General features: G+C 52.5%; 1 protein-coding gene and 1 long non-coding RNA gene across 5 annotated transcripts; one reads left to right on the top strand and one right to left on the bottom strand.

Moving 5' to 3' along the window:
- Positions 1-2452: 2452 nt before the first annotated feature.
- On the top strand, positions 2453-9414 carry RNF112 (ring finger protein 112). 4 transcript variants are annotated; one of them, XM_070479211.1, is made up of 16 exons: positions 2453-2593; positions 3877-3968; positions 4153-4230; positions 4417-4457; positions 4955-5243; positions 5445-5651; positions 5763-5891; positions 6066-6170; positions 6571-6621; positions 6869-6925; positions 7002-7076; positions 7152-7269; positions 7399-7559; positions 7633-7686; positions 7810-7884; positions 8015-9414. In XM_070479211.1, the coding sequence occupies exons 1-16, from the start codon at positions 2584-2586 to the stop codon at positions 8483-8485; spliced, it is 2013 nt and encodes a 670-aa protein (XP_070335312.1). In that variant the 5' UTR covers positions 2453-2583; the 3' UTR covers positions 8486-9414. The 4 variants fall into 4 exon arrangements, with proteins under 4 accessions (XP_070335312.1, XP_070335313.1, XP_070335314.1 ...); XM_020895622.2 differs by having other exon boundaries at positions 2457-2593; positions 7393-7559; XM_070479212.1 differs by lacking the exon at positions 4153-4230 and having other exon boundaries at positions 2454-2593; positions 7393-7559.
- Positions 4366-4964, bottom strand: LOC139039087 (uncharacterized). Its single transcript, XR_011492260.1, has 2 exons — positions 4870-4964; positions 4366-4559 (listed from the first exon to the last, which is right to left on the bottom strand). It is a non-coding gene; the product is annotated as an uncharacterized lncRNA (long non-coding RNA).
- Positions 9415-27128: the final 17714 nt, after the last annotated feature.

The raw sequence follows: 27128 nt of genomic DNA, 5'->3' as shown, positions 1-27128 counted from the left end.
AAACAGTGGGGAGAACAGGGGGTAAACATGGTGAGGTGAGGTGAGCCCAGCTGGCATTTATTGAGCACCAGCTGCACACCAGGCTCTGGCAATAACCCGGCAGGGGGGGAGATAGTTAGCTTTAGCTTTACTGTTAGGAAGCTGAGCTGCAGGGAGGGGAGTGACCAGGCTGGCAAGCTGGGCAGGGTTGGCATTTGAACCAAGGCCTGGGTGCTGCTAGGGCCTTCCAGCTGGTCCGGTCCATCTGGGGGTGGCCTTGGCCACCAGATGGCCGGTGGAGGTCTGGATGCAGAGGCTGAGCCTGCAGGGGACCCGGCCCCAATCAGCCTGGCTGGCTGGCTGTCCAGCTGCGAGCTGCTGCCTTTCACCTCGGAGGGGTCTGGGGGGCCGGGCCTTGCTGGGCGGAGACTGTGGCGGGGAGTCTGTTCCTCGGGGCCAGCTGGCTGCATCCTCAGCATCCTGGCCGACTGCCTGGATGCTCCAGACCTGGTGGGCGGCTAGGAGTCCAAATGGGGGATTTCAGGGGAGGGACCTGGAGCTGGGCATGGGCTCGGATTCAGGGAAGTTGGTGCATGATGGCACAGGTTCCTCGGTTGCTGCTGGCCCCCCGCTAGCCAGTGTGAACCTCAGGGGGCCTTTGAGTGTCACCACTGTCTCTTCCTATCCCCACAGCAGTCAGTCAGTGCCCCAGCCTGGGCGTCTTGCCCCTGCAGCCCCCCATTCCTGTCCGCCATGCTGGGACTGTGCCTTCTCTACCCCTTCCTGACCCCCAGGCGGGCCGCCCCAAGCCTCTGTGAGGAGGTCATGTGACTCTGAACCTCCACTTCCTTGACCACAGAGCAGGGCTGTGAGAGTTAAGAGGTGGCTCCAGTGTCCATGGCCCCCTGCCCTCTCTCACCCCCTCTAGATTGGCTGCTGAGCCCCCCTTCTGACTGACCACACCACTGCCCAGCAGTTTCCAGGTGCCCCACAAAATCTCCACTCTTGTCCTCATGCCCTTTGTTTCAGGGGACAGAGCCTAGTGTGCTCAGTTTGACCACCAGGGCCTTTCCGGTAGGCTGCCTGGCTGCTGGCACACAGCAGGGACCACCTGTGTCCATTGTCGGAAAGAAGCAAGAACAGATGGGATTCTAGTTGGAAATGGGCTCAGTCCAAAACAGACCCCTGGGTGCCTAGCATCAACAACAGCTCTGCCCATGCCACCCTGCAGCTAAAGCATCTAGTTTTAAATCATCAACTATTTATTTATCTGTGACTGGACACTTAGGATGCTTTAATCTCCCCCTTTAATTAGAAAAAAAAGTTTGTTTTTGGTGACATGGCAGACTGTTAACCTCAAAACTCCAGAGCAAGTCAGACATGCCTGGGACCACCCTTCATTGTTTGTAGCTGAAGTCGGCAAAGATCAGCGTGTGAGTTGAGCTCTGTGCAGGTGAAGATCCCCACCAGGTGGGTGGTGGTGTCAGGGCAGAAGCCCCTGGCACAACACTGCCTGCTGTAGCAAAATTTGGAGGCACTCTGGACACAGTCCCTAGGGCACAGGTCTCAGGCCTGGTTAAGCTGCCAGGTCTCCTGTAGTCTCTCTGCGTGGGTTCAGGGATGCAGATCTCGTCACATGCCTCCTGCTTCAACTCCTTTAGGTTCCCATCGTCATGTCAGGAAAGTCTAAAAGCTGCCTGGTTTCCTCCCTAGGTTTGTGCTCTGCAGACCACACTCCCCTGCACTGCCCCATCCCGGCCTTGACACAGGCTGCTCCCCGTGCCTGCAACATCCAGCACCTTTCACAGAGAGGGGTTAATGTCCACCCATCCCACAAGACTGAGCCTCAGCAGCTGCAAGTCTGGCTGCGGGGCTTCCCCAGTCCCACAGTCTCCTGGGTTTCAATGTCCGTGCTCAGGGTGAAGGCCTGTTCTGTGTTTGAACACAGCCTTTGAGCTCCCCTGGGTAAGGACCCCATCTGTCTCTTGTAGCCCTGGCAGCCAACTCCATGATTGGTACAGAAGAGGCACTTTCTAAAGATCTGAGAATAGGGGAAAGGAGAGACGGGGAAGCTCTCTGAGGGTGTCTGGGCCTGGGCTGGAGGGTGGTTTCTGGGGGCTCTCTGTGTAAAGCCCCCAGCATGGGTTGGGGGGAGGCGGCGATGGCCAGCACAGGCCTGGGGTTGGGGGGCTGAGGCTGCCCTCTGGGCCTGCACTGCATGATCATCCTGCTCGCTCAGCCTTGGGTTCCCTGTTTAGACACCAGGGCCTCTGTGCTGTGGGGGCTGGGGGAGGCAGCTCTTGGTGACATGGCATGACCCTAAATTGCTAAGCAGGTGTGGGATGATTTTTCTGCTATGACATTATTTCAGGAAGCTAGGAGTGAATTTCCTGCCTGAAAGCCTTTGACTGGAGGCTGGGGAGTTAAACTGGACTTTCCTCCCTGGCAGCTGCCAGGAGGGGTAGAGCCAGGGTCAGGTTCAAGGTCATGGGCAGCCAGTGGGCCTGTCCTCTCTAGCATAGAGCTCGGCGCTGGCCTCGCCACCTCTGCCACTGACTGCCCCCCACCAGCTCTGAACACAGAAGTGGAAACCATATGTAACCAATGGTCGGAGGTAGGGGGGATGTGGAGGGGGCCTTTCAGTCCCAGAGGTCATCTTAGGGCAGGGCGGGGGCCACCTTGATGGGAAGGGACTGGTGGCCCTGGAGGCGGGGTACTCAGCACATCCTGCTGTCCCTCAGGGCTGGGGAGGGTCCCAGCCTCAAATGCAGCTGAGTCTGGGCTCACCCACTGGACAGTACCCAGAGGCTGCTGGCTAGATAATGGCCTCCTGGGCCAGAGAGGGCCCGGGGACAGGGACTGAGGGAAGAGGCTGCGCAGGGTCCTGCGCACCCTGCTCCCAGCCTCTTCTCCACCTCTCACTCTCCCTATGAGAAACGTTGTCCTCCCACCCCCAACCTCCCCAGGAATGCAGATCCAAGTGCCCTGCCTTTGCTGGGTGCCCCAGAGGTCTGGATTCAATCCCTAGGTTGAGAAGATCCCTTAGAGGACGGCACACAACCCACTCCAGCATTCTTGCCTGGAGAATCCCATGGACAGAGGAGCCTGGTGGGCCATGGTCCATGGGGTCACGAAGAGTCGGACACAACTGAAGTGACTTAGCACACATCCACACAAGTGTCTCTGGAGGGAGGGGCCCACTACAGGCCCAGGGAACACTGGGTGGAGGTCGGAGGTGGAGGAGGGAGGGCTGCTCAGGGAGGTTCAGGCCCTTGGGTACAGGCCAGGAACTTTGGATTCCAGTCTAATGGTCCTACGGAGCCAGAGCTGTGGCAGGTGTTTGAGCAGCCCAGGGGTCAGCTGTGCTCAGGGGTCTGGGCTGGCTGTGCACTGCAGGGTGAGTGGGAGGGGCCCAGTCAGTAGGCAGCTAGAGGGTCCAGGGATAACTCAGTGGGAGAGGAAGACACCATGTGACAAAGAGCCAATGTCAGAGCAGCCCAGGGGGCTGAGGAAGGCATAGGTGGGACGACCCTAGCGGAGGGATGACCCTGGGGGAGGGACTGCCGTGGGGGAGGGTCTTGTAGGCCACATGTTGTGGGTAGCATCATGGGCCCCAGCAGATGTCCAGCACCACGACCGTCCATAGGAGGAAAGAGACTATCTGGGACTCTGGGTCAGAGCCCACCACGTGCTTTCCTGGTTCCCACACTTCTGTCTTCTGTACCCCCAGCCCGCGGCCCTGGAAGAGCCCCGCTGGGCCAGCACGGGCAGTGCCAGCCTAGTTCCGTGTCTGCCGCACACCCATATGGTTTCGCTCTCCCTCCACCCTCCCCCGCCCTGTCCTTATCTTTCCCTCGTCTCCATGGCGACTCACCACCTCGCTCGCCTTCATCCCAGCCTCTGCCAGAGATTCTGAGCTCGGCTCGGCTTGTCTCGTCCCTCCCTCCTCCGGAGCCCTGGTTCCCGCAGTCCTGTCTCCTCCCCCTGGGGTGAGTCCAGAGGCAGCCTCCTCTTTCCCGACTGTCACATCCATTTCCCAGCCCTGCCCAGTCGTCTCCTCCGGGGAGACCACCCTACCCCCCACCAGCCTCCACCTGCCACAGCCCCACCAGTGCTTCCAGAAGAGCCATCCTCAGTGCTGGCAAGGTCTCTAGGGCCTGTTCTCTGCTCCAGGACCCTTGCCCCCGCCAGCCTCCCATGCCGAGGTCTGCCTTGTCAGTCATTTCCTTTTGTCACCGGCTTGGCAAACAGGCAAGGTCTTGGTCCTGAGATCTGGGGAGGAAGTCGGGGGGCGGAGGGTGCTGGGAAGGGGCCCCCTTGCGGGGGATGGGTCTCCAGAGGGGGGATGGGGGCACCTAAAACCCAAGATGAAGATGGAACTCTGGATTCTCTTCTAAATCACATTTTTGGGGTTTTCTCTCCCCAATTTTCTCCAAGGAGAGAAAACGGAGCTTCATGGGGAACAGCAGCAACAGTTGGTAAGTGGAGGGCCTGGCGGCGGGTGGGGGCCATGTGGGTGGGCTGGCTGGGAGCACAGAGGCCTGTCCCAGGGGAGGTAACACCAGGCTGGCTCCACTGGGCTGTGGAGGGAAGGATGGGAAATCAGGTGGGTGCCTCAGGAAGCCGGTGCCAGCTCAGCGCTGGAATCTTCCGAGAGCCATCTGCTCCGCCGCGGGAGCCCCCTTATGTCCGCAGGCCCAGAGTGTTGAAGCCACTGCAGGGAGGGGATAGGGGTAGGTGACCCCTGGAGGGACCCCTCCCCTCGAAGCAGGAGGCCGTGGGGGTGGATTTCCGTGGCATCTATACCGGACACCGGCACCATCTTGTCTGCCCGCCCCTGCCTCCCTTCCTGGAGGGTTAGAAACAGGCCAGACCCGGGCGGGAACTTACCCGCGACAGCTCCATCCAGGGTTCCTTGTTTCAGGGGCCCCTCTCACCACTGTCTGGGGTCCCCGCACCCCCCCGCCGCCCCCAGGTCCCACACGCCGTTCCCCAAGCTGGAGCTGGGGCTGGGGTCCCGGCCCACGGCGCCCCGCGAGCCGCCCGCCTGCTCCATCTGCCTGGAGAGGCCACGTGAGCCCATCTCGCTGGACTGTGGCCACGACTTCTGCCCGCGGTGCTTCAGCACCCACCGCGTGCCTGGCTGCGGGCCGCCCTGCTGCCCCGAGTGCCGCAAGACCTGCAAGCGGAGGAAGGGCCTGCGGGGCCTGGGGGAGAGGATGAGGCTCCTGCCGCAGAGGCCGCTGCCCGCCGCCGCGCTGCAGGTGCCGGTCTGGACCTGGACGGAGGGGGCGGGGCGGAGGAGGGGGCGGGGCGATGGAGGTGTGCTAGCCGGCCTGGGCCGGGAGGACGAAGGGGGCGGGGCGATTGAAGGGCGGGGTTTGGGGGCGGGGCGACTGAGGGAGTGGAGTTTGGGGCGGACAGGCTCCAGCCTGGTGCTCAGGGAGCCCCATCTCTGGGCCCAGGAGACCTGCGCCGTGCGGGCCGAGCCGCTGCTGCTGGTGCGGATCAACGCCTCGGGGGGTCTCATCCTGCGGATGGGCGCCATCAACCGCTGCCTGAAGCACCCGCTGGCCAGGGACACCCCCGTCTGCCTCCTCGCCGTCCTGGGGGGGCCACACTCAGGGAAGACCTTCCTCCTCAACCACCTGCTCCAGGGCCTGCCCGGCCTGGTGAGCGCGGGGCCGTGCGGGGACTGGGGGACAGGACCAGGGTCCCAGCCGGGCTTGGCAAAGGGAGAAGGGCCGGATGGTCCAAAGCTGCTCTGCTTCTCTGCCCCTCAGGCGTCCGGCGAGGGCGGCTGGCCGAGGGGCGGGGGCTCCGGGCAGGGGTTCCGGTGGGGAACCAACGGCCTCTCCAGGGGCATCTGGATGTGGAGCCACCCCTTCCTGCTGGGGAAGGAGGGGAGGAAGGTGAGGGGGGAAGGGACAGAGGGATCCAGGCTGACTCGGGCAGTGTGGGGGGGCGGGCAGCAGAGAGGGTGGTGGGCAGGAAAACTTTGGGGGCCAGGATGAGAAGGCAGGGTGGGAAGGGGCACAGTCGGGGAGGCACCTGGCAGGCTGACCCATGGCTGGCTCTCCACGCAGGTGGCCGTGTTCCTGGTGGACACGGGGGACGTCATGAGCCCAGAGCTGAGCAGGGAAACGAGGACCCGGCTGTGCGCCCTCACCTCCATGCTGAGCTCTTACCAGGTGAGGCCCTGCCAGCTCCTCAAGGCTCTCTCCACCTTCCCAGGGCCATCTCAGCCCAGCCCGGTCCCACCAAGGAAGGTCACCTTGGCCCCAGAGCAGGTTCTGGAGGCTCCCCTAGGAGGGGGTGACCTCAGGGAAGGCGGGAATGTGGTTTGTCCTAAAGTTTGGTTGAAGGCCCCTGGGGAGGCTGAAGGTCTGTGGACCATTCCCCGGCCTGCCCTCCACCCCACCCAGGTCAGGCCAGTCCTGCCCCACTGCAGGGTGCAAGGGGTTCCCCCCTGGCTGATCCCTCCCACATCCTGAGCCCCACAGTCCACCTGAGGGTCTTTCCTTGCCCGGGTCCTCCCAGCATCTACTTGTCGTCACAGCCCCTCCTGCACCTTGTTCTCCTTGGTTGCAGATCCTCACGGCTTCCCAGGAGCTGAAGGACACAGACCTGGAGCACCTGGAGGTGAGGGGATGGCTGGCCTGGGGCTGCACTCTGTCCCTGTGTTGACCGTGAGGCAGGGGACTGGGCAACCAGAATTGAGTCCTGCCCGACTCTGCCCCAGGGTTTCGTGAATCTGGAGCAGGGCTGTGGGCTGGGGGCTGAGGAGAGGCTGGAGGGTCCAGGGCTGGGAGTTGGGATGGTGTCCTCCGGGGGCTGGGAGGCACATCCTTGGAGTGGTCCAGTCGTGACCCCTGTGCCCTGTCCCCAGACATTTGTCCACGTGGCCGAGGTGATGGGCAGACACTATGGCATGGTGCCAATCCAGGTGAGAGCCCATCTCTGGACTTCGAGCCCAGGCCCTGATGCCCCAGCTGCTGCTGTCAGCACCCCTTCTCTTCCAGCACCTGGACCTCTTAGTTCGTGACTCCTCCCACACCAGCAAGGCTTGGCAGGGTCACATGGGCGACATCATCCAGGTGAGGGAGGGGACAGAGGGCCGGGCAGATGGGGCAGGTATGGGGAGCTAGCTCAGAGTGCTCCCCCTCCTTTAGAAATCGTCCGGCAAGTACCCCAAGGTCCAGGGGCTGCTCCAAGGGAGGAGAGCCCGCTGCTACCTCCTGCCAGCTCCTGGGCGGCGGTGGGCGAGCCGAGGCCATGGAAGCTCAGGCGGTGAGTGTCCCTGGAGCAGGGACTCCCCGGCCTGCCCTCCTCCGGGTGCCTGGCCTGATACCCTCTCTCCTCCTAAAGCCGGTCCTGCTCCGGGCTCCTCTGCATGAGGGATCTCTTCCTCAGACACAGATGATGATGCTGGCCGCCTGCGCGCCTACGTGGCTGACGTGCTGAGCGCGGCCCCCCAGCACGCCAAGAGCCGCTGCCCGGGCTACTGGAGCGAGGGGCGCCCCGCGGCCCGGGGGGACCGACGCCTGCTCACAGGGCAGCAGCTGGCTCAGGAGGTCAAGGTGTGAAAGCCCCCTGGAGCCCCAGACACCCACTGCCCCTGCACCCCGTGACCCCCCACCGCTGTCTCTACAGAACCTCTCGGGCTGGATGGGCAGGACGGGCCCCAGCTGCACCTCCCCGGATGAGGTACGGGGCTGAGGGGAGGACATGAGGGTGGGGGAGGTGGGCCAGACCCCTCTGGCTGGAGCCGGGCAACCAGCAGGGGACAGGGGCGAAGGAGGGAGGCAGTTGGGTTTTCCCCCTGGACAGATGGCCGCCCAGCTGCATGACCTGCGGACAGTGGAAGCTGCCAAGAAGGAGTTTGAGGAGTATGTGCGGCAGCAGGTGAGCCTGGCCTGCTGGGAGCCTGGGCGTCCTGCAGGAGAGGAGCCGGGCATTGGGCATGAGGAGCCCAGGCGGGGGTCTGGTGGGAGGTACTTGGCTCCGGGTCAGGCCCCTTCTTCCTCCATCACAGGACGCAGCCACCAAGCGCATTTTCTCTGCGCTTCGGGTACTGCCAGACACCATGCGGAACCTCCTGTCGGCCCAGAAGGACACGCTGCTGGCCCGGCACGGGGCAACCTTGCTGTGCGCCGGGAGGGAGCAGACCTTAGAGGCCCTGGAGGCTGAGCTGCAGGCCGAGGCCAAGGCCTTCATGGACTCCTACACCGTGCGCTTCTGTGGCCACCTGGCTGCCGTTGGCGGCGCAGTGGGCGCGGGGCTCATGGGTCTGGCGGGGGGCGTGGTAGGCGCAGGCATGGCCGCAGCGGCGCTGGCCGCAGAGGCTGGGATGGTGGCTGCGGGAGCTGCGGTGGGGGCCACGGGGGCAGCCGTGGTTGGGGGAGGTGTGGGTGCCGGGCTGGCGGCCACAGTGGGCTGCATGGAGAAGGAGGAAGACGAGAGGGTGCAGGAGGGGGACCGGGAGCCCCTGCTGCAGGAGGAGTGACCCCTGCCTGGATGCTCCAGGGCTAGATGCTGGGGGGAGGGGCGGACGTGGGAGAGGACTGGGGGTGCTGATCCGAGGGCCCCCACGTACCACACTGTCCTGGGTGAACAGCCCATCCGGGTGGTGACAGAATCACAGTCACCAAGAAACCGAGAGGGCTCAGGGCCGGGAGGGGCCTGAACAAAGCCTTGGGCTGTTTCTGTCTCAGACAGTCCCAAACCTGCCTCTCTTCCTAAATGAACAGGCCCAGGGTCTCCCACCAAGAGCGTGGCCCACCCTCTGCACCCTGGCTTCTTTCCTGGGACTGCAGCAGGGCTGGGCAGGCGCCATTCTGAAGCCTCCCCTTCAGAGATGGAAGCAGTCCCAGGATGGGGGATCCTGTTGATCAGGATCAGGAGCTCTGAAGAGGGGCTGAGAATGGGACGAGTGCCCTTCCCCCCCCCCCCCCCCCCCACCCCGGCAGCACACAGTGGCCTAACCCCAGAGCGGAGACTCCTCCCAAAGTTACCCCAGCAGGACGGGGGCCTCCCCTCCTCCGGCAGCCCTGGGGAGCCTGCACGTGCCCTGAGAGCCGGGCCCCTTATGTGTCCCTCATGGTCGTGCCCGATGTCCAGCCCTGTCAGTGTCCATGTTCTCTGTGGAATGCCATCCCAGCAATGGGTCAGAGCCAAAGAAAAACACCAGTAGTTGCTGAATTATACCGACAGCCCTCATCTCAGATTCTAGGAAAGTCCTGGAGGAACAGGTCCATGGACCACACCGCCCCCTGAACCCGGGGGACACCCCTTGGGCCCGTTGGCAGGAGACCTGAATGCAGCCCCATGGCAAGCCCGAGGAGGATGGGAGAGCCCCACGAAGAGCCTTCTAGGCTATTAAACCGCGAAGGATTAATGGGTGCATCCTACGAAAAATAAAACGTGTGTGCTTGAGTGTCAGCGTCCCAGTAAATCATTGAAGCAGCTCCAGAGCTCAGCCTCCACGGGACTTTGGGGACTGGGCAGTGAGTCCAGGCGCTCCGTGACGGGGATCTGCAGATGGGAAGAGGGCCAAAATCCAGAGACCTGGGGGCCAAGGGCTTGTCTGCCCGCTAGGAGTGGGTCCTGCTCCCATGGTCTCTCCCACCTCGCTGGCCCTGGAGAAGGTTGTCATTTGGTTTCCATCCGAGGGTGGAGGTGGATGGGGAGTGACTGCTGAAGCCAGAGGCAGGAGGAGCCAGGACCTCTCTGCAGGCCAGCACCTGGCGAGCATCTGCTGCCCTGGTCCTGCCCAGCCCCCACTCAGCAGGACAGCAACTGAGTCTGCGTTGGAACCCTGTCCTTTGCAGATGCAAACCCACAGAGGGGATATCTCAGCTGACGCTGCCCTGGTGGCTGATGGCAGGAGAGCCTCCAAACTCCTGACCCCCAGCTGGTGTCTCCCTGCCGATACTGGGAGATTCCTTTAGGGTCAGCTGTGCTTAAATATAGGTGTCGGACCAGCTCTGGGAAGCAAAGTTGGGAGACAGGCAGAAGGGCGTGGTCTGGGACCCAGCTCCACAGCACAAGTCAGAGAAATCCCAATGGCTGGCCAGGGACGGGTTGGGGAGATGGAGGGCTGGGGTGACTCTGGAACTTCTGGGGTTGGGGTCAGAGGTGAAGGCAGGGCCCAAACCATGTGTGTTTGTTGAGGACGGTTTCCGGAAGCATCTCCCTGGGTTGTTCTCTTGTCGTCCAGTGGACACACAGGCTACATAGCCTCGCAGGCTTTGGGTCTGGCAGGCGCAGGATGTGGGGGAGTCTCTGAGGAGTCAGGAAGGGAGGGGGTGGTCTAGCTGGAAGCCCCCACCCCTAGGGCTGCAAGGAACTGCAGTGCACCGCTCCGCTGCTCTCTGGACAGAAGGGAGCCTGCCCAGTGGGCGGGCCAGGCGAGCACTCTATAAAGGCCAGATGGATCACACTGAGCCACATTTGCCTTGTGTCTTACAGCTCTTAAAGCATCTCCCCAGAGCCTGGGACCCACCCGGGGCATTGAGGACATCAAGGACCCGCTTTTATCAGAAGTTTAGAGAAACGACACGTCTCCATTGAGAAAACTAGTCAGAGAGGAGCGGGACCTCGAACGCACGATCTCTGATGCCAGATTCCTTGCTCAGGTAAGCCCACATCACCTCCTCCCCCCACCCAGATCCTGAGATCAGGCCTCTGGGCTCCAAGCCTGGTGCTTCCAACACTGGTTCTGTAGTTCACAAGAGCCCAGGGACTGTGTCAAGACCTCGCAGCCTGGCTGGTTCTAACCTTTGTCTCTGGTGAAGGTAACCGATTCCACGTTCCTTGGGTGACAAGCGTCAGGTTAGAGATCTGGCTGGGGACTTAGCCTGCGGTGCCTGCTTCTGGAGCCTCCTGGTGCTGAAGCTGGCCACAGAGCGAGGGAAGCTGCGTCCTTGGGCCTCCTCCTCCCACCCCCCAGGTCCTGCTCTGAAACCCTCGTGCCAGTGTGTGGTATCAGCGGGTGAGGCCTTTGGGAGGGATTAGGTCTTGAGGGTGCAGCCCTCGTGTATGGGTTAGTGTCCTTGTCAGAGATGAACAGACCCGGCAGGGTCCCCAGCCTCTTCCACGTGTGAGGGCCCAGCTGGCTATGCTCCAGGAAGTGGGCCCTCCCCAGCTGCAACAGCGTGTCCTCTGTCCCCAGGATCTTGGACTTTCAACCCCCTCAAGCGTGAGGAATAAATGCTGCCCCTTCTGTGGATTTTATTACAGCAGTCCCTTTATGTTAACATTGAAAAGAGGTGGTCTTTCTGGGAAGAAAAATCTCTGAGTTTTAATTCTGGTCAAAAGTTTATTTTGGGCTTCCCAGGTGGCTGAGTGGTAAAGAATCCACTTGCCAACGCAGGAGACACAAGAGGTGCAGGTTCGATCCCTGGGTGGAGAAGATCCCTTGGAGGAGGAAATGGCTATTCTTGTCTGGAGAATCCCATGGACAGAGGAGCCTCGTGGGCTACAGTCCGTGGGGTCACAAAGAGTCAGACACAACTGAAGCAACCGAGCATGCAAGCAAAAAGCTTATTTAGCTTTTAAAAATATTTGCATACCTATCAAAAGGACAGAGGAAGAATTTACAAATATGAATTTTCCCTAGGAAAAGTCTTAAGAAAGGGGGCAAAAAGAGCTCTTCCTTTTGATAACCAGGGAAAAATTCAGTCTTACATTTATTCACCCTCCAGATTTTCCCCTTTTGTTGCTATTTTATAGTAATGGGACAGGCTGGGACCCTGAACTATTTACCGGAGCGCTTGTACCTGGAAAAATGCGAGGGCACACACGTGGGGGCAATCATGAAAATGAGCTGCAGACGGCCACAAACCAACCACTATGGCTGAGGTGCGGGAGCTAAAGCTGGGTGCTGCGTGAGATATCTCTGCGAACAGCCCCACCCAGCGGGCAGGCAGACCACCCAAGCCACCCCCGGCCCCACCTGCCCTAGTTAAGGGCCCAGCCCGCACCCTAGGAGCCGCAAGGCCACCTGTTGCTTGTTCCCGCTGCGCATGCGGCAGGAGCTCCAATAAGCCTCACCTGAATTTCTCGTCTGGCCTCGTTGATTTCTGTTGATCAAAGAGTCCAAGGACTCGGGTCAGTGCTATAGTTGGTGACCACCCTGGTGGGCCGTCTGTGGGGCCTTTGCCCCTTCCCTGGGAGAGGATGCAGGCACCTCCGGGACCACTGAACAAGCTTCCCTGAGTGGCCAGGACCCCTTGCTTCAGCGTCTCCCCGTTCGGTAAGTCTGCTTCCTCACCCCGGGACCTTGGCACCTGTGCTCAGGCACAGCTTCTCTCCGCTTTGTCCCGGCCCTCTCCTGACCTCTCTCATCTCCTCCTCCTGTCCTCTCCTTCCAAGGGGGTAGATGTCGGGCAGCTACAGCTTCTCTCCTCTCAGCTGTGACACCTGCTCCCTCTGGCCAGCAGTGGTCACCTGACGAGAGGCAGACAGGCAGGAGAAACATGTTACTGGCTGGTGTCCAGGCTCCATCACCCCGGGGGGCAGTGGACAGGGTGCTTGGCCCTTTCTGGAAGCAAAGGGACTGGCGCTTGAATCGACGCCCACGGCCCAGGTTGAAACAGCAGCCTCTCTCTCTCAGTCTTTTCTGTTCCCTCTCCCTCCTCCCCTCCCTTGGTCCTCACACCCACAGTGCCGTCCCTCTCACTCTGGACACTCCCTGTGGGGTCACGTTTTCACGACCCCCCAGCTCCCGCTGGCAGGAGAGGCATCTAAGAGAGGAGCAGGGCTGGACAGAGTCCTCCAGGGACAACACGCGGTGACCTCATCCCTCTGTTTCTTGTCTGTAATAGACAGTGTCTGTTGCTGCTACATGTTAAGGCTTGATCAGTGGATTTAAAGGGATCTGTGTTTCATGCAGTTTTGTCTGTCCAGCCTCTCCTGTGCGTTTCTGCTGGGCTCAAATCCAGCACGTGAGGCTTGAAATGCTAGCACAGCCCATGTGGCCTGGAACTCCCGCCTTGGGTGACTTAGTAGGACTTCAGAGAATTAACCTATTGATTAAAATAGAGTCCAAGGGGCTTCCCTGGTCGTCCAGTAATTAAGAATTCGCCTGCCAATGCAGGGGATGTTGGTTCAGTCCCTTGTCCGGGAAGACCCACATGCCATGGGGCAACTAAGCCTGTGCACCAATGACTGTGCGGCGACTGCAGGGGCCTAGCTCCTAGAACCTCTGCCTCACGAGAGAAGCCACCGCAATGAGAAGCCTGTGCACCACAGTGAAGGCAGCCCCTACTCACAAAACTGGAGACAGCTCACCAGCAACAAAGGCCCAGCACAGCCAAAAATAAATAAGTAAATATATATATTTTTAAAAGGAGCAGAATCTATTTAAAAAAAGAAAAATAAAGAGTTCAAACAGCTGGGTCAGTAACAGTAACACTACAATTTCTAATGATCTCTGTTGCTATTTCTACCTTTCTCATATTTTGCAGCCATTGAAATTTTCAGCCATTCTGTAAATACAAAGCCAAGTAATTATCAGAATCCCAATGGGATGAATTAGAGAAGTCGGTATGATACATGATTTGAGGAGAAATCTTTAATGCATACCAATGTTAAACACTTAAATTCTTGATTATGTGAAGGAGGAAAAAGCATCTTTTCTTTTGCTGTATATTTGTTAAAAAACAAGATGACAATCTCAAAATGGAGTCGCTGATGTTGAGCTCCACTTCACCAAACCACTTAATTACCGTTTTAGACTCTTCCTAAAATAGGATCTTAAACCAGGGAATCAGGAGTTGCCTGGTTGATACCAGTGAGGTCACACTGGCCTGGTGGGGGAAGTGACCTCTCAACTACCACCCCACTTTTCAGCCCAGTGTGACTTCCTATTCCTGCCCTTTCTGCCTGTGAAAGTCTTGCCCTCTGTACAGCTCCTCGGAGCTCCTGCCAGGGGCAATGCCATCTAATTCATAAGTCATTGAACAAAGCCAGTGAGATCTTTAAAATGTATACAGTTGAATTTTGTTTCTTAACATACTTGTCTGCATTCTCAGCTGGGGGCCATGCAACAAAAGCCAGATGAACAAGAGAAAAGCACACAGATTTATTTAATGTAAGTTGTCTGGGATGCGGGAGCCTTGTAAGGAAACAGAAACCTGAAGAGGTGGTTACACCTGCATGTTTTTAGGGAAACATGCTAAAACCAGAAACAGCATGACAAGCTCCATGGATTAGCGGCGAGGGGAGGGGGAGGGGGCTCCATGATGCCTGTCTGTACCCTTCCCTCCCCTCCTCACTCATCGAGGAAACAAGAGGCTCCTTTCCTCCAGCTGTGGGAGGGGTCCCCTCCCACGCGACAGTGTTATGAGGGTCAGAAACTGCTTCCTGAACCTGCCGTTTCTCAAATCCCTTCACTTAAAATATTCAGTGTGCCAAGGCGCTGAACTCTGGGGCAGCATGTCCTGAATCCTGCTGATAAGCAACGTGCAGAATCCCCCTTCTGCTGCGCGTTAGTTTTACAAACCGTATTCACTGTTGCTCGCACTTTCACACTATCAACAATTTGAGTATCATTCTGTTGCTCACAGTCCCACCCAATCTTTTTTTGGCCGAACCACACAGCCTGTGGAACTTCCCAGACCAGGGGGGGAACCTGAGTCCTCTGCAGTGGAAGGGCAGAGTCTTAACTCCTGCACCACTCAATCCTAACCTAAGGAACAGTGTAACTCAAGGGCCCGATAGTTGGAACGTGCTAACTCTCTCTTGTAAAAACCAACATGTTTGTCCCAAGATCCCCGTGGTCACACAAGAAGCCTCACACATCTGTGATAACTTTGGCCCTTCAGTAAGTGTTCTGTTGTCCTAAATAATGTTTCCCAGACACGAAGGAAAAGACACCCCCGGCCGTCATCCAGTACTGAAGCGTCTCGTGAGGTGCCCTTGGAAGGTTCAGGCTCAGCCTCCATGGCTCTGAGTCTCAGGACTGACCCCCTGGGAGCCGTTTCCCACACCAGTCTCTGTGTGATTGCAGCCGGTCTACCGGCTGAGCTGGTGATGGTCTCAGAGCCACAGTGAGGCCACAAGCTCAGCTGCATTATCGCTGAGTGACCTCTGAGTCCTTGGGGGGAGTTTTTGTCCCAGCAGTATTCTGAATTTCCCCCATTTCCATTCCAATTGTGTTTGTTTTAGTAATTGTCTCAAAGTACCAAGTTTACTAATCAAAGTATTAACATCAAAAGGCATCAGCTAGGACTTACCTGGTGGTGCAGTGGATGAGAATCCGCCTGCCAATGCAAAGGACACGGGTTCGATCCTCGGTTGGGACAATCCCCTGGAGGAGGGCACGGCAACCACTCCAGTATTCTTGCCTGGAGAATCCCATGAACAGAGGAACCTGGCGGGCTACAGTCCACGGGGTCGCAAGTGTCGGACACGACCTAGTGGCCAAACAACAATAACATCAAGATGCATGTTAGTTACTTTCACTTCAACATCATCGCACATTATTCGTGAAGAGGGTCCAGCTTTTCTTTGTGGATACATGAGTTGCTGGACGCCTGTACCCAGACCGTGTGTGTTTGGGAACTCCGAGGAGACCATTCCTGGAGGGACACAGCAGTGTGATAGCACCTTTGTGGCTAATGAATTGTGAGTCTTCAAGCAGCTAAGGTGTCACAGCTGTGAACAGGATACGGGAGCTGTCTGTGATGACAGACAACTCTACTAGGAAAATTTTCTCCCTGGAGTTCCAAACAACATCAGTGATTCTAGGAAACTCGTGTCCAGTCCTCTGGGAACGTCCTTCACCTCGGAAGCATGGATCTGGCTGGGTTCTTCTCTCACATGGAAGTCACGTTAGCGCACGTGAGGGGTCCTCCCAGGTGACCGTGCCCCTGTGGCTGGTCCCTCCAGCTCCTGTGACTCGAGGTCTCAGGGTGTCCAGGGAAAGCAGGCCTTTTGGGTATGAGAGGAGCTGGCCTGGGAGTCCTGTGCCCATGGGACGTGGCCTCAGATCCAAGGTCATAGGCCCACCTGACACCAGTGTGTTATGTTCAGAGGGTGCAGCCGTGCTGCTGGGACGGTGGGACAAAGCTTCTAGAGTCGGGCTTGTCCACTGCACTGTCTGTTGGGCCAAGAGGTTGGGGCAAACGCAGCACGATTCACCAATGACAGTGGACGTAAGGCCAGCTGGACATCCTGCTGACCACGACAGGAGACCTCACCGCTTCCAAGGCCTCAGTCTATGGGCACAACTGGTCTTGGAAGCGTCCTGGACTTTCCTGGGAGCGGCCAGACAGACAACTCGTCTCCTGTATGTGGTGGCCATGGTGTCCTCTGTCTGGGGAGAGCGTGGTGCCTGCGGACTCCCTCTTGGATGGTGGACTCGCGTGGTTCTACGATGAGACAGCAAAGCAAGCGGGTCTGCTGAGGCACAGCAGTTGTTTCGTTGGCTGGCGGCCAGAGTTTGGTAGAGTTCATTTCATCCTTTCTCAACCCATTTATCTGTTTCCTTTTGTGAATCATTATTTTTTCAAACGAACAGCAGTCATCTGTCAAATTACAAGGGAGAGTGTCCGCTGTTCAGCAGGGGCTTGGGCAGCAAAGCCGTCCCCACCTCTGTTGAACCTGTCCTTGGCCCCATGGACCCTGCCTGCCCAAGGGTGCTCGAGCTGTGAAGCCCCAAACAACACAGAGCCTGATTTCCTGTGAGACATTGTAGCTCCCACCACAGGCATGTTTTCCCAGATTTGCCCTGTTGCATAACAAGCCCTAAACAGATGTTCACAGATACTTGCCGCCATTTTCTGTGAGTCCTGAGCTGGGAGCAATGGTCCAGGGGCTGCTGAGGGTTATCTCAGCTCTGGCCGCTTTCCTTCCAGGCAGAGCCTGGGCTCCTGAGGCTCCCTGGCACCCAGCACCACTGTGAAGCTGATCTTGGCCAGTTTTCATCCCACACCTGGTCCAGCAGAGGATGGGAGCAAACCTGAACTCAGGACAGCGATATCTGGTGAGTCAGACCGGGCCTGCTGGCTTCCTCAGTGGCCGTCATGTCGCCTGCCTGGCTGCGGCCCAGGGTCTGGTGAGAGAGCTCAGGGCTGGCTGGTGATGGTCCTCCACAGCTCGCGGTCGGGTGCCTGCAGCGCTGGATGTCTTGCACCTGAAAGGGGGCTGTCAGGGCACATGCGATGTGCAAAATCCAGTGACCCAAAGCGGGCTAGGGCCCTTTTGGCCCACATGTCTGCTGCCACCACAGCATGAGGCTAGAACCGGTAGTGCCAGGAAGTGGGCTGTGGGCCTGGAGTCTGTTAAACTCCACTTCCTGTTCTGTGAAGTTCTGTGGATTAGCTGCAGACTGGTCAGGAGTGTCGAGTTGTTCTTCTAGACGCAGCATTGGATGTTTTTCTCTGCAACTGGAGAATCATCCCTGAGAATCCACTTTGACATTAAAGCTACTCCAGGTGTGTCATTCAGTGGTTGCTCAGAATAGCTTTTTTTATTCTTTTATTTTAAACCATCTGTGTCTTTATATTGAGAGTAGGTTTCTTATGGGCAACATGTTTTGAGTTTTGCTTTTTTTTCTTTTTAACCCATTTTGATAGTATCGGTTTTTTGTTTGTAGCATTTAGGTCATTTACATTTAAAGTATTTGTTGATGGGATGTACCTTCGTGTGGTCCTGTTCATGGTTCCTGTGCTTAGGGTTCCTTGAGCTTCTTGGATCTGGTGGTTGCTATCAAATTTGAAATTTAGGACATTGCTCTTCATATAGTTTGTCCTGCTCCCTCTCATTCTAGGATTCCAATGACATATGCTGCATTAGTTGATGTTGCCCTGATGTTCTTTTTTTCCTCTCTCTTCATGCTTTCCCTATCTTTTCTTCTCTGATCTTTTTTCTGTAACGCCTGCTCTGCTAGTAGTCCCAGCTAGTCTGTCTTTTTTTTTTTTTTTTAATTCTCCCATTTGTCTCCTGGCCCTCTGCATTCTCCAGCACACAGGGCATCTTTATGATGTTGTTTGTACGTCTTCGTCTAAGAAGTCCATCATCTCTGTCACACATCTGCAATTTTCTCCTGGCTATGGGTAATATTGCTGATAATCCCTGGTGGCTCAGTGGTAAAGAATCCACCTGCCCTTACAGGAGACATGGGTTTGATCCCTGGGTCATGAAGATCCCTTGGAGAAGGAAATGGCAACCCACTCCAATATTCTTGCCTGGAGAATTCCATGGAAAGAGGAGGTTGGCAGGCCACAGTCCATGGGGTCGCAAAGAGTTTAATGAGACTAAACAGCAACAACAATGGGTAATATCTACCTGCTTTTTTTCATGCCTTTTGATTAAAAAATAAATAAATATTTTAAAAACATATAGGAGCTTCCCTGGGGTCCAGTGGCTAAGACTTTGCCTTCCACTGAAAGGGGTGAGAGTTTGATCCCTGGTCAAGGAAGTTTCACATGCCATGCTGCTGCTGCTAAGTCACATCAGTTGTGTCCGACTCTGTGGGACCCCACAGATGCCATGAGGTGTGGCCAAAAAAAAAAAAAAAAAAAGAAGAAAAAAAGAAAAATCGAACTTGCAAGTTTTAAAAATATATATATATGGATAACATAAGTTTACCATTTTTATCACCTTAAAGTGCACCATTTGATGGCCTTAAGTTATATTCAGCAGACATCACCACCATCCATCTCCAGACTATTTTCATCTTGCACAACTGAAACTCTACGTCCATCAAACACTGACTCCCCCTCCCCGCTCTTCCAAGCCCCTGGAAACCACCTTTCTACTTTGTCTCTAGAAATTTGATAATTCTAGGAACCTCCCGTGGGTGAAATTGCACAGTATTTGTCCTTCCGTGACTGGCTTACATCATGGGGTGTAATGTCTTCAAGGTTCATTCATGTTGTAGCACGTTTCAGAATTCCCTTCCTTTTTCAGTCATGCCTATTGACTTTTAGTCAGATGCTTGACACTGTGACTTTTATGTCTTTGGGTCCCAGATGTTGTTTAATTCCTTTAAAGAGTCTGAGGTTTTCTGGGAACAAGTAACTTGAAAGGATCAAACTGATCCCTGGTAGCTTCACTGTGTTCTGGAACAAAACGCAATGGTTTTTCAAGGAAGACAGTATTACAAGGTTTTTCCGTCCTGGAACTCTCCCCATCCTGAGCAAGTGCCAGTTGTTCAGTCTGCAAGTTCCATATCAGATTTCTGGGTGAAAAACCTCAGAGGTGCTGAGCAAATGATCAGTTTGAAATACCATCTTGGTATCAGTGAAATCTAAAAACAAAACAATTCCTATTGTAATAAATGCGAATTATACTCCCAGAGGCTTCGCTGGGATGTTATGTGGATATTCTAACTTATCCTGTGTATTCTGAGTAATTGTTAGAGGTTTCCAGATATTTAACCACTCCGCCAGTCACTCATACATCCTGAAAAGAACACCCAGCAGCTTCTAAGACAAAAATAACACCAGCTATTTAAAAAGAAACTTCTAGAGGAATCTGATTCCCTTTCCATGCATACTCCAGAGAATAGAATTCCCACAAAGGGAATAAAACAACTAGAAAAAGTGGTGCAGGCGTGTCTCTAACCTTTACAGAAGTCATAAATGATGTCACATGTTCTGAATGCCTAATAAACTGATCTAAAGGCTTACACTGAAACAGGCACAGACGATGGGACAGCCTTTGACTTGCCGTTAGCCTGCTGTACAAAAATCAGTACTTCTTGTGAGGCCTACGTAAGTACAGCAGGGCAGACAGAACAGTGAGTGACGAGGCTGGAAGGGAACGGGTCTGTCTGTCTAAAGTAGACCCCATGAAATTCTGGGCCCTGTGGGCTTTAAAACCTACAGGAAGCATTAAGAGTTATTTTCTTTGTGTTAATTGTCTATTTTGTTGGTTTATATGTCTTTACAGAGATGTTGTTTGCTTATTTTATTTTCAAGAGATGAATATTTTTTATTGGAGTATAATTGTTTTACAATATTGTGTTCGTTTCTGCTATACAACAAAGTGAATCAGCCATATATATATACATATAATCCCCTGAAATATAGTTGATTTACAGTATTGTGTTAGTTTTAGGTTTGCAGCAAAGTGATTCCATTATATATATATATATATTTTTTTTTCAGATTAGTTTCAATTATAGGTTATTACATGTGATTGAATAGAGTTCCCTGTGCTATATAGTAAATCCTTGTTGCTTATCGATTGTATGTATAGTAGTTGGTATCTGTTAATCTGATACTCCTAATTTATCCACACCCCCCCCCCCCCCGCCTTTGGTAATTAGAAGTTTGTTCTGCTTGTCTGAGTCAGTCTCTGTTTTATATATAGATTCATTTGTATTATTCTTTACATTCCACATATAAGTGATATCATATGATATTTGTCTGACTTCACTAAGTATAATACTCTCTAGGTCCATCCATGTTGCAGCAAATGGAAATATTTCATTCTTTTTTATGACTCATACCATTGGCTAACGGGCACTCGGGTTGTTTCCATGTCTTAGCTATTGTAAACAATGCTGCTAGGAACATTGGGGTGCATGTATCTTTTCAAAATAGTTTTCATCTCCTCCACAGGTATATTCAGGGATGGGATTGCTGGGTCATATGGTAGCTCTAATTTTAGATTTTAAGGCACCTGCATACTGTTCTCCCTAGTGGCTGCACCAGTTTACATTCCTACCAGCAGTGTAGGAGGGCTCCTTCCTCTCCACACCCTCTCCAGCATTTATTATTTGTAGACTTTTTAATGATGGCTGTTCTGTTGTGAAATGGTACCTCATTGTAGTTTTGATCTGCATTTCTCTAATATTTAGTGATGCTGAGTGTCTTTCATGTGCCTATTGATCATCTGTGTGTCTTCTCTGGAGAAATGTCTGTTTAGGTCTTCTGCCTGTTGGGTTGTTTTCTCTGATATTGAGGTGTATGAGTTGTCTGTATATTTTGGAGATTAAGCCCCTGTCGGTAGCATCATTCACACATATTTTCTCCCATTCAGCAGGTTGTCTTTTTGTTTTGTCACTGGTTTCCTTTGCTGTGCATACATGTCTTATCCAAGGTTTAAATGCTACCGCATAGCCACTGTCACATCAGATGGTTCAACCATGCAGCCTACAGTAGAGATAAAAAAGAGATTAACCCTGAGTCCCCTAGAGAGTGTGTGTAACACACATGCTTCTGATCTTAATCAACAGAGTGTTGACAAGGGTAAAAATCTGGGCATCATGAATTAATGTCCTGCAGCCTGATGTCATCTGTCTTTGGCCAAAAGTGGAACTGAGAAAGAAGAAAGCAGCTCCTGACATCTGGAGCTGATCTGACACTTGCAGCTATATCTTAGCATGGTAACGAGCTGTCTGAGGCTCACTGCCAGGCCATTTTATTCTGTCAGACATAAAATCCTTGCAGACAATCAGCCTCAGGGGTTACTGAGGTTACTCAGAGACCAGGATAAAATGAAACAGGATATGCCCACCTAAAAACTTTGTCTAAGAACAGACACAAAAGTCACCCACAAAGTTCCCAGTCTTAGCATGGTCCCTGCTCCTGGGATCACTCCATTCCAAAGCAGACCCGGCTTCCTCAGATGCTGCTCCAAACCGCCTGCCAGCACCCAAGTCCTGCCCCAAGCTCTGCTCCTCAGAGCCTCAACAATGTCACCTACAGAGGAGTCCCTGATCAGAAAGGGTTAAACACCACGTATCACAGAGACCTCCCTATGCTGAGCCCATCCCGGGAGCAGCATGGCACACACCCAACAGACAAAGGATTCTCAGACATACCTCTGTACAGAGTCACTCATGTTTGTGCCATTGGTAAACACAAGCTTCAACTTCTTTTTTTGTTTAAATTAATTAATTTATCTATTTTTCGCTGTGCTGGGTCTTCATTGCTGTGCTTGTTCTGTAGCTGTGGTCAGCAGGGGCTCCTCTTTGCTACAGTGTGTGGACTTCTCATTGTGGCTGCTTCTCTCGTTGTGACTGCCTGGCTCTAGAGTACAGGCTCAGTAGTTGTGGCCCACAGGCTTAGTTGCCCCGTGGCATGTGGGATCTTCCCAGACCAAGAATCTAACCCATGTCACCTGGTTAGCAGGTGGATTCCTAACCACTGGGCCACCAGGGAAGTCCCTAGTTATATTTCTAGATGATAACAATGAGCAATCCAAAAAGGAAATTAAGAGAACAATTGCACTTAAAATAGCATCCAAATGAAAGAGATGGGGTCAATCTAGAAAGTGTAATACTCATACTGTAAAAAGTGTAAATATTGTTGAAAGAATTTAAGTTAAATTCGGTTGCTCAGAGTGTCCGATTCTTTGCAACCCCATGGACTGCAGCATGCCAGGCTTCCCTGTCCATCACCAACTACCAGAGCTTGCTCAGACTCATGTCCATCAAGTTGGTAATGCCAGCTATCCATCTCATCCTCTGTCGTCCCCTTCTCCTCCCACCTTCAATCTTTCCCAGCATCAGGGTCTTTTCAAATGAGTCAGTTCTTTGCATCAGGTGGCCAAAGGATTGGAGTTTCAGCTTCATCATCAGTCCTTCCAATGAATTTTCAGGACTGACTTCCTTTAGGATTGACTGGTTTGGTCTCCTTGCAGTCCAAGAGACTCTCAAGAGTCTTCTCCAACACCACAGTTCAAAAGCATCAATTCTTTGGCACTCAGCTTTCTTTATAGTCCAACTCTCATATCTATACATGACTACTGGGAAAATCATAGCCTTGACTAGATGGACCTTTGTCAGCAAAGTAATGTCTCTGCTTTTTAATATGCTGTCTAGGTTGGTCATAACTTCTCTTCCAAGGAGCAAACATCTTTTAATTTCATGGCTGCAGTCACCATCTGCAGTGATTTTGGAGCCCCCAAAAATAAAGTCTGTCACTGTTTCCATTGTTCCCCCATCTATTTGCCATGAAGTGATGAGACCAGATCCCATGATCTTAGTTTTCTGAATGTTGAGCTTTAAGCCAACTCTTTGACTCTCCTCTTTCACTTTCATCAACAGGCTCTTTAGTTTCTCTTCGCTTTCTGCCATAAGGGTGGTGTCATCTGCATATCTAAGGTTATCAATATTTCTCCTGGCAAGCTTGATTCCAGCTTGTGCTTCACCCAGCCCAGCATTTCACATGATGTACTCTGCATATAAGTTAAATAAGCAGGGTGACAATATACAGCCTTGACGTACTCCTTTCCCAATTTGGAACTAGTCTGTTGTTCCATATCTGGTTCTAACTGTTGCTTCTTGACCTGCATTCAGATTTCTCAAGAGGCCAGTAAGGTGGTCTGGTATTCTTGTCTCTAAGAATTTTCCATTTTGTTGTGATCCACATAGTCAGAGTTTTTGGTGCAGTCAATAAAACAGAAGTAGATTTTTTTTTTTTTTTTGGAACTCTTGCTTTTTCGATGATCCAACAGATGTTGGCAATTTGATCTCTGGTTCTTCCACCTTTTCTAAATCCAGCTTGAACATCTGGAAGTTCATGGTTCACATACTGTTGAAGCCTGGCTTGGAGAATTTTAAGCATTACTTTGCTAGCATGTGAGATGAGTGCAATTGTGAGGTAGTTTGAACATTCTTTGGCATTGCCTTTCTTTGGGATTGGAATGAAAATTGACCTTTTCCAGTCCTGTGGTCACTGCTGAGTTTTCCAAATTTGCTGGCATATTGAGTACAGCACTTTTACAGCATCATCTTTTAGGATTTGAAAAAGCTCAACTGGAATTCCATCACCTCCACTAGCTTTGTTCATAGTGATGCTTCCTAAGGCCCACTTGACTTGGCATTCCAGGATGTCTGACTCTATGTGAGTGATCACACCATCGTGGTTATCTGGGTCTTTAAGATCATTTTTGTATAGTTCTTCTATGTATTCTTTCCACCTCTTCTTAATATCTGCTGCTTCTGTTAGGTCCATACCATTTCTGTCCTTTATTATGCCCATCTTTGTTGAAATGTTCCCCTGGTATCTCTAATTTTCTTGAAGAGATCTCTAGTCTTTCCCATTCTATTGCTTTCCTCTATTTATTTGCATTGATCACTGAGGAAGACTTGCTTATCTCTCCTTGCTATTCTTCAGAGCTCTGCATTCAAATGGGTATATCTTTCCTTTCCTCCTTTGCCTTTCACTTCTCTTCTTTTCTCAGCTATTTGTAAGGCCTCCTCTGACAGCCATTTTGCCTTTTTGCATTTCTTTTTCTTGGGGATGGTCTTGATCACTGCCTCCTGTACAATGTGACTAGTCGCCATCCATAGTTCCTCAGGCACTCTATCAGATCTAATCCCTTGAATCTATTTGTCACTTCCACTATATAATCATAAGGGATTTGATTTAGATCATACCTGAATGGTCTAGTGGTTTTCCCTGCTTTCTTCAATTTAAGTCTGAATTTTGCAATAAGGAGTTCATGATCTGAGCCATAGTCATTTCCTGGCCTTGTTTTTGCTGACTGTTTAGAGCTTCTCCATCTTTGGCTGCAAAGAATATAATCAATCTGATTTCAGTATTGACCATCTGGTGATATCCATGTGTAGAGTCTCCTCTTGTGTTGTTGGAAGAGGATGTTTGGTATAATCAGTGTGTTCTCTTGGCAAAACTCTATTAGCCTTTGCCCTGCTCCATTTTGTACTCAGGCCAAATTTTCCTGTTACTCCAGGTATCTCTTGACTTCCTACTTTTGCATTCCAGGCCCCTTTAATGAAAAGGACATCTTTTTGGGGTGTTAGTTCTAGAAGGTCTTTACAAGACCTTCATACATACCTTCTACAAGGTCTTCATACAACCGTTCAACTTCAGCTTCTTCAGCATTACTGGTTGGGGAATAGACTTGGATTACTGTGATATTGAATGGTTTGCCTTGGAAATGAAAAGAGATCATTCTATTGTTTTTGAGACTGTATCCAAGTACTGCATTTCAGACTCTTTTGTTGACTGTGAGGGCTACTCCATTTCTTCTTAGGGATTCTTGCCCACAGTGGTGGATATAATGGTCATCTGGGTTAAATTCACCCATTCCAGTCCATTTTAGTTCACTGATTCCTAAAATGTCAATGTTCACTCTTGCCATCTCCTGTTTGACCACTTCCAATTTACCTTGATTCATGGACCTAACATTCCAGGTTCCTATGCAATATTGTTCTTTACAGCATCAGACTTTACTTCCATCACCAGTCACATCCACAACTTGGAATTTAAAGAATTTAAATTTAAAATAATTTAAAGACCTAAATAAATGAAAAGACATCCTGTGTCCATGGATTGGAAGGCTTAATATTGTTAAGATGATGTTATTCCTTGGGGACTTACTGATTCAAGACCATCTCTGTCAAAACCCCATCAGCATTTTTGTGCAAAAATGGAAAATCTGACCCTAAAATTTATACAGATCACTGTTTTCCAGGTTTACAGGGCTCAGATTGTCCCTACTGCCAATGTGTGGGCAACTGACACAGACATCTCGGCGGGGTTGGGGGGGGGTGCTACTTGTGTAGGGTTATGAAAGCAAGGGGTATGCAGTATAAGACACTCCACCACCCCGCCCCCCACCAAAAAAAAGGAGAACATGTACAAGAAGAGCCAGGTGATGGATATGCAATGTGAGGGACAATGTGAATCTGCTTGCCTGCAAATCTGGTGAAAATTATAAAAGCACAATTGTTAAAACCTCTAGATGGGATTGCAAAGAGTTGGAAAACACCGACACAACTCAGCACACATTGGCGATGTTCAAGCCCGAGGGTGCTCTCGGGGATGGAGGATGTAGTGAAAGGGGGTTGGAAGGAGATTGGTGGGATCACTGGACACACAAGCTAACTGCGGCCTGGTTGGTTTGCCCCAAAACCAGGAAGGGAGAGAGCTGGGAGAAGACCACTTGGGGTGAGAACACGTCTCAAACCCTAACCCCTACAGATATTCCTTCAAAGGAATGGGAACTTGATGGGTGTGGGTTGTCGGGCAAGTTATACCCCCAGGGGACTGCTGCAGACAATGGAGGAAACAGCATGGAATTAGTGAGGTTTAACAGCTGGATGTATTCAGGGAAAGAGAGAGAGCGCTGCCAAAATCAGTGTCATTCCAAGGTGAGCACCGCATATCCAAGGCTGTGCCCTCAAGGACCTTCCATGCCCAAAATTGCAAGGATACAAACAGACTCCACTGAAATAATCCAACCAGTCACTAAACAAATAAAAAAGAAGTGATAACAGACCCCAGGGAAGGGACCAGTACCCAGAGTTGCTGTCTTGTATTATCCAGAACGTTCAGGGTCCAACAGAAGAATTACGAGGCATGCAAAGAAGCTGGAGAGTATGACCCATTCACCAGGACAGAAGGAGGGGGTGCAGGGGGAAGCAGGCACAGAAACTTACAGTGAGTGAGACCAGATGTTGGTTTTCACAGACAAAGCCTTCAGAGTAGCCATTATAAATACATTCAGTAAGTCGAGGAAGACATGACGATGGTGCCGCATTCAACAGAGGATAAAAACAGAGACCGAAACTGTTTTCAAAAACGAATCAAATGGATATTCTGGAATTGAAAGGACAATAGCTGAAATAAAAGAAAAAATTAACTAGGGAGCTTGGCAGTGTATTTGAACTGGCAGAAGAAAGAATTTGTGAACTTGAGGATAGGTCCATAGAGATTTTGCAGTCCGGTCCCTTCTGGTTTATAATGTTTCTGCTGAGAAATCTGCTAATCATCTAATGGGAGCTCCCTTGAATAGGACAGGCCGCTATTCTCTTGCTGTTTGCAGGATTCTTTTACTTTTGACAGTTTGATTAAAATGTGTCTCAGTGTAGGCCCTTATCCTAGTTGGAGTTCTTTGAGCTTCTTAAATTTGGATGTTCCTTCTGTTCCTCAGAGTTTGACCATTATATCTTCCACTAAGTTTTCTGTTTCTTTCTCTCTGTGTCTCCTCATTCTGAAACTCTCATAACATCTATACTGTCAACTTGAAAGTGTTCTATAAGTTTCTATGGCTTTCTTCACTGTTCCTCATTCTTTCTTCTTTTTGTTCCTCAAACTCAGTGGTTTCAAATGACTTGTCTTTGCGTGTCTTGATTCTTTCTTTTGCTTGATCCAGTTGGCTAGTGAACCTCTCTAGTGAATTTTTAAATTCAGTTATTGTATTTGCAGTTCAGAATTTGT

Source organism: Odocoileus virginianus, chromosome 17, assembly GCF_023699985.2.
Source record: "Odocoileus virginianus isolate 20LAN1187 ecotype Illinois chromosome 17, Ovbor_1.2, whole genome shotgun sequence".
NCBI classification, from domain to species: domain Eukaryota; kingdom Metazoa; phylum Chordata; class Mammalia; order Artiodactyla; family Cervidae; genus Odocoileus; species Odocoileus virginianus.
The sequence above is the reverse complement of the archived record's forward strand: the minus strand, read 5'-3'. Positions and strand labels throughout refer to the sequence as shown.

What these genes read in the sequence shown, in the direction of transcription:
- RNF112 (XM_020895622.2), top strand. An exon ending in GGGAACAGCAGCAACAGTTG is followed by an intron (nt 4,458 to 4,954) that starts GTAAGTGGAGGG and finishes CGCCGCCCCCAG; the next exon opens with GTCCCACACGCCGTTCCCCA. An exon ending in CCATGCTGAGCTCTTACCAG is followed by an intron (nt 6,171 to 6,570) that starts GTGAGGCCCTGC and finishes CCTTGGTTGCAG; the next exon opens with ATCCTCACGGCTTCCCAGGA.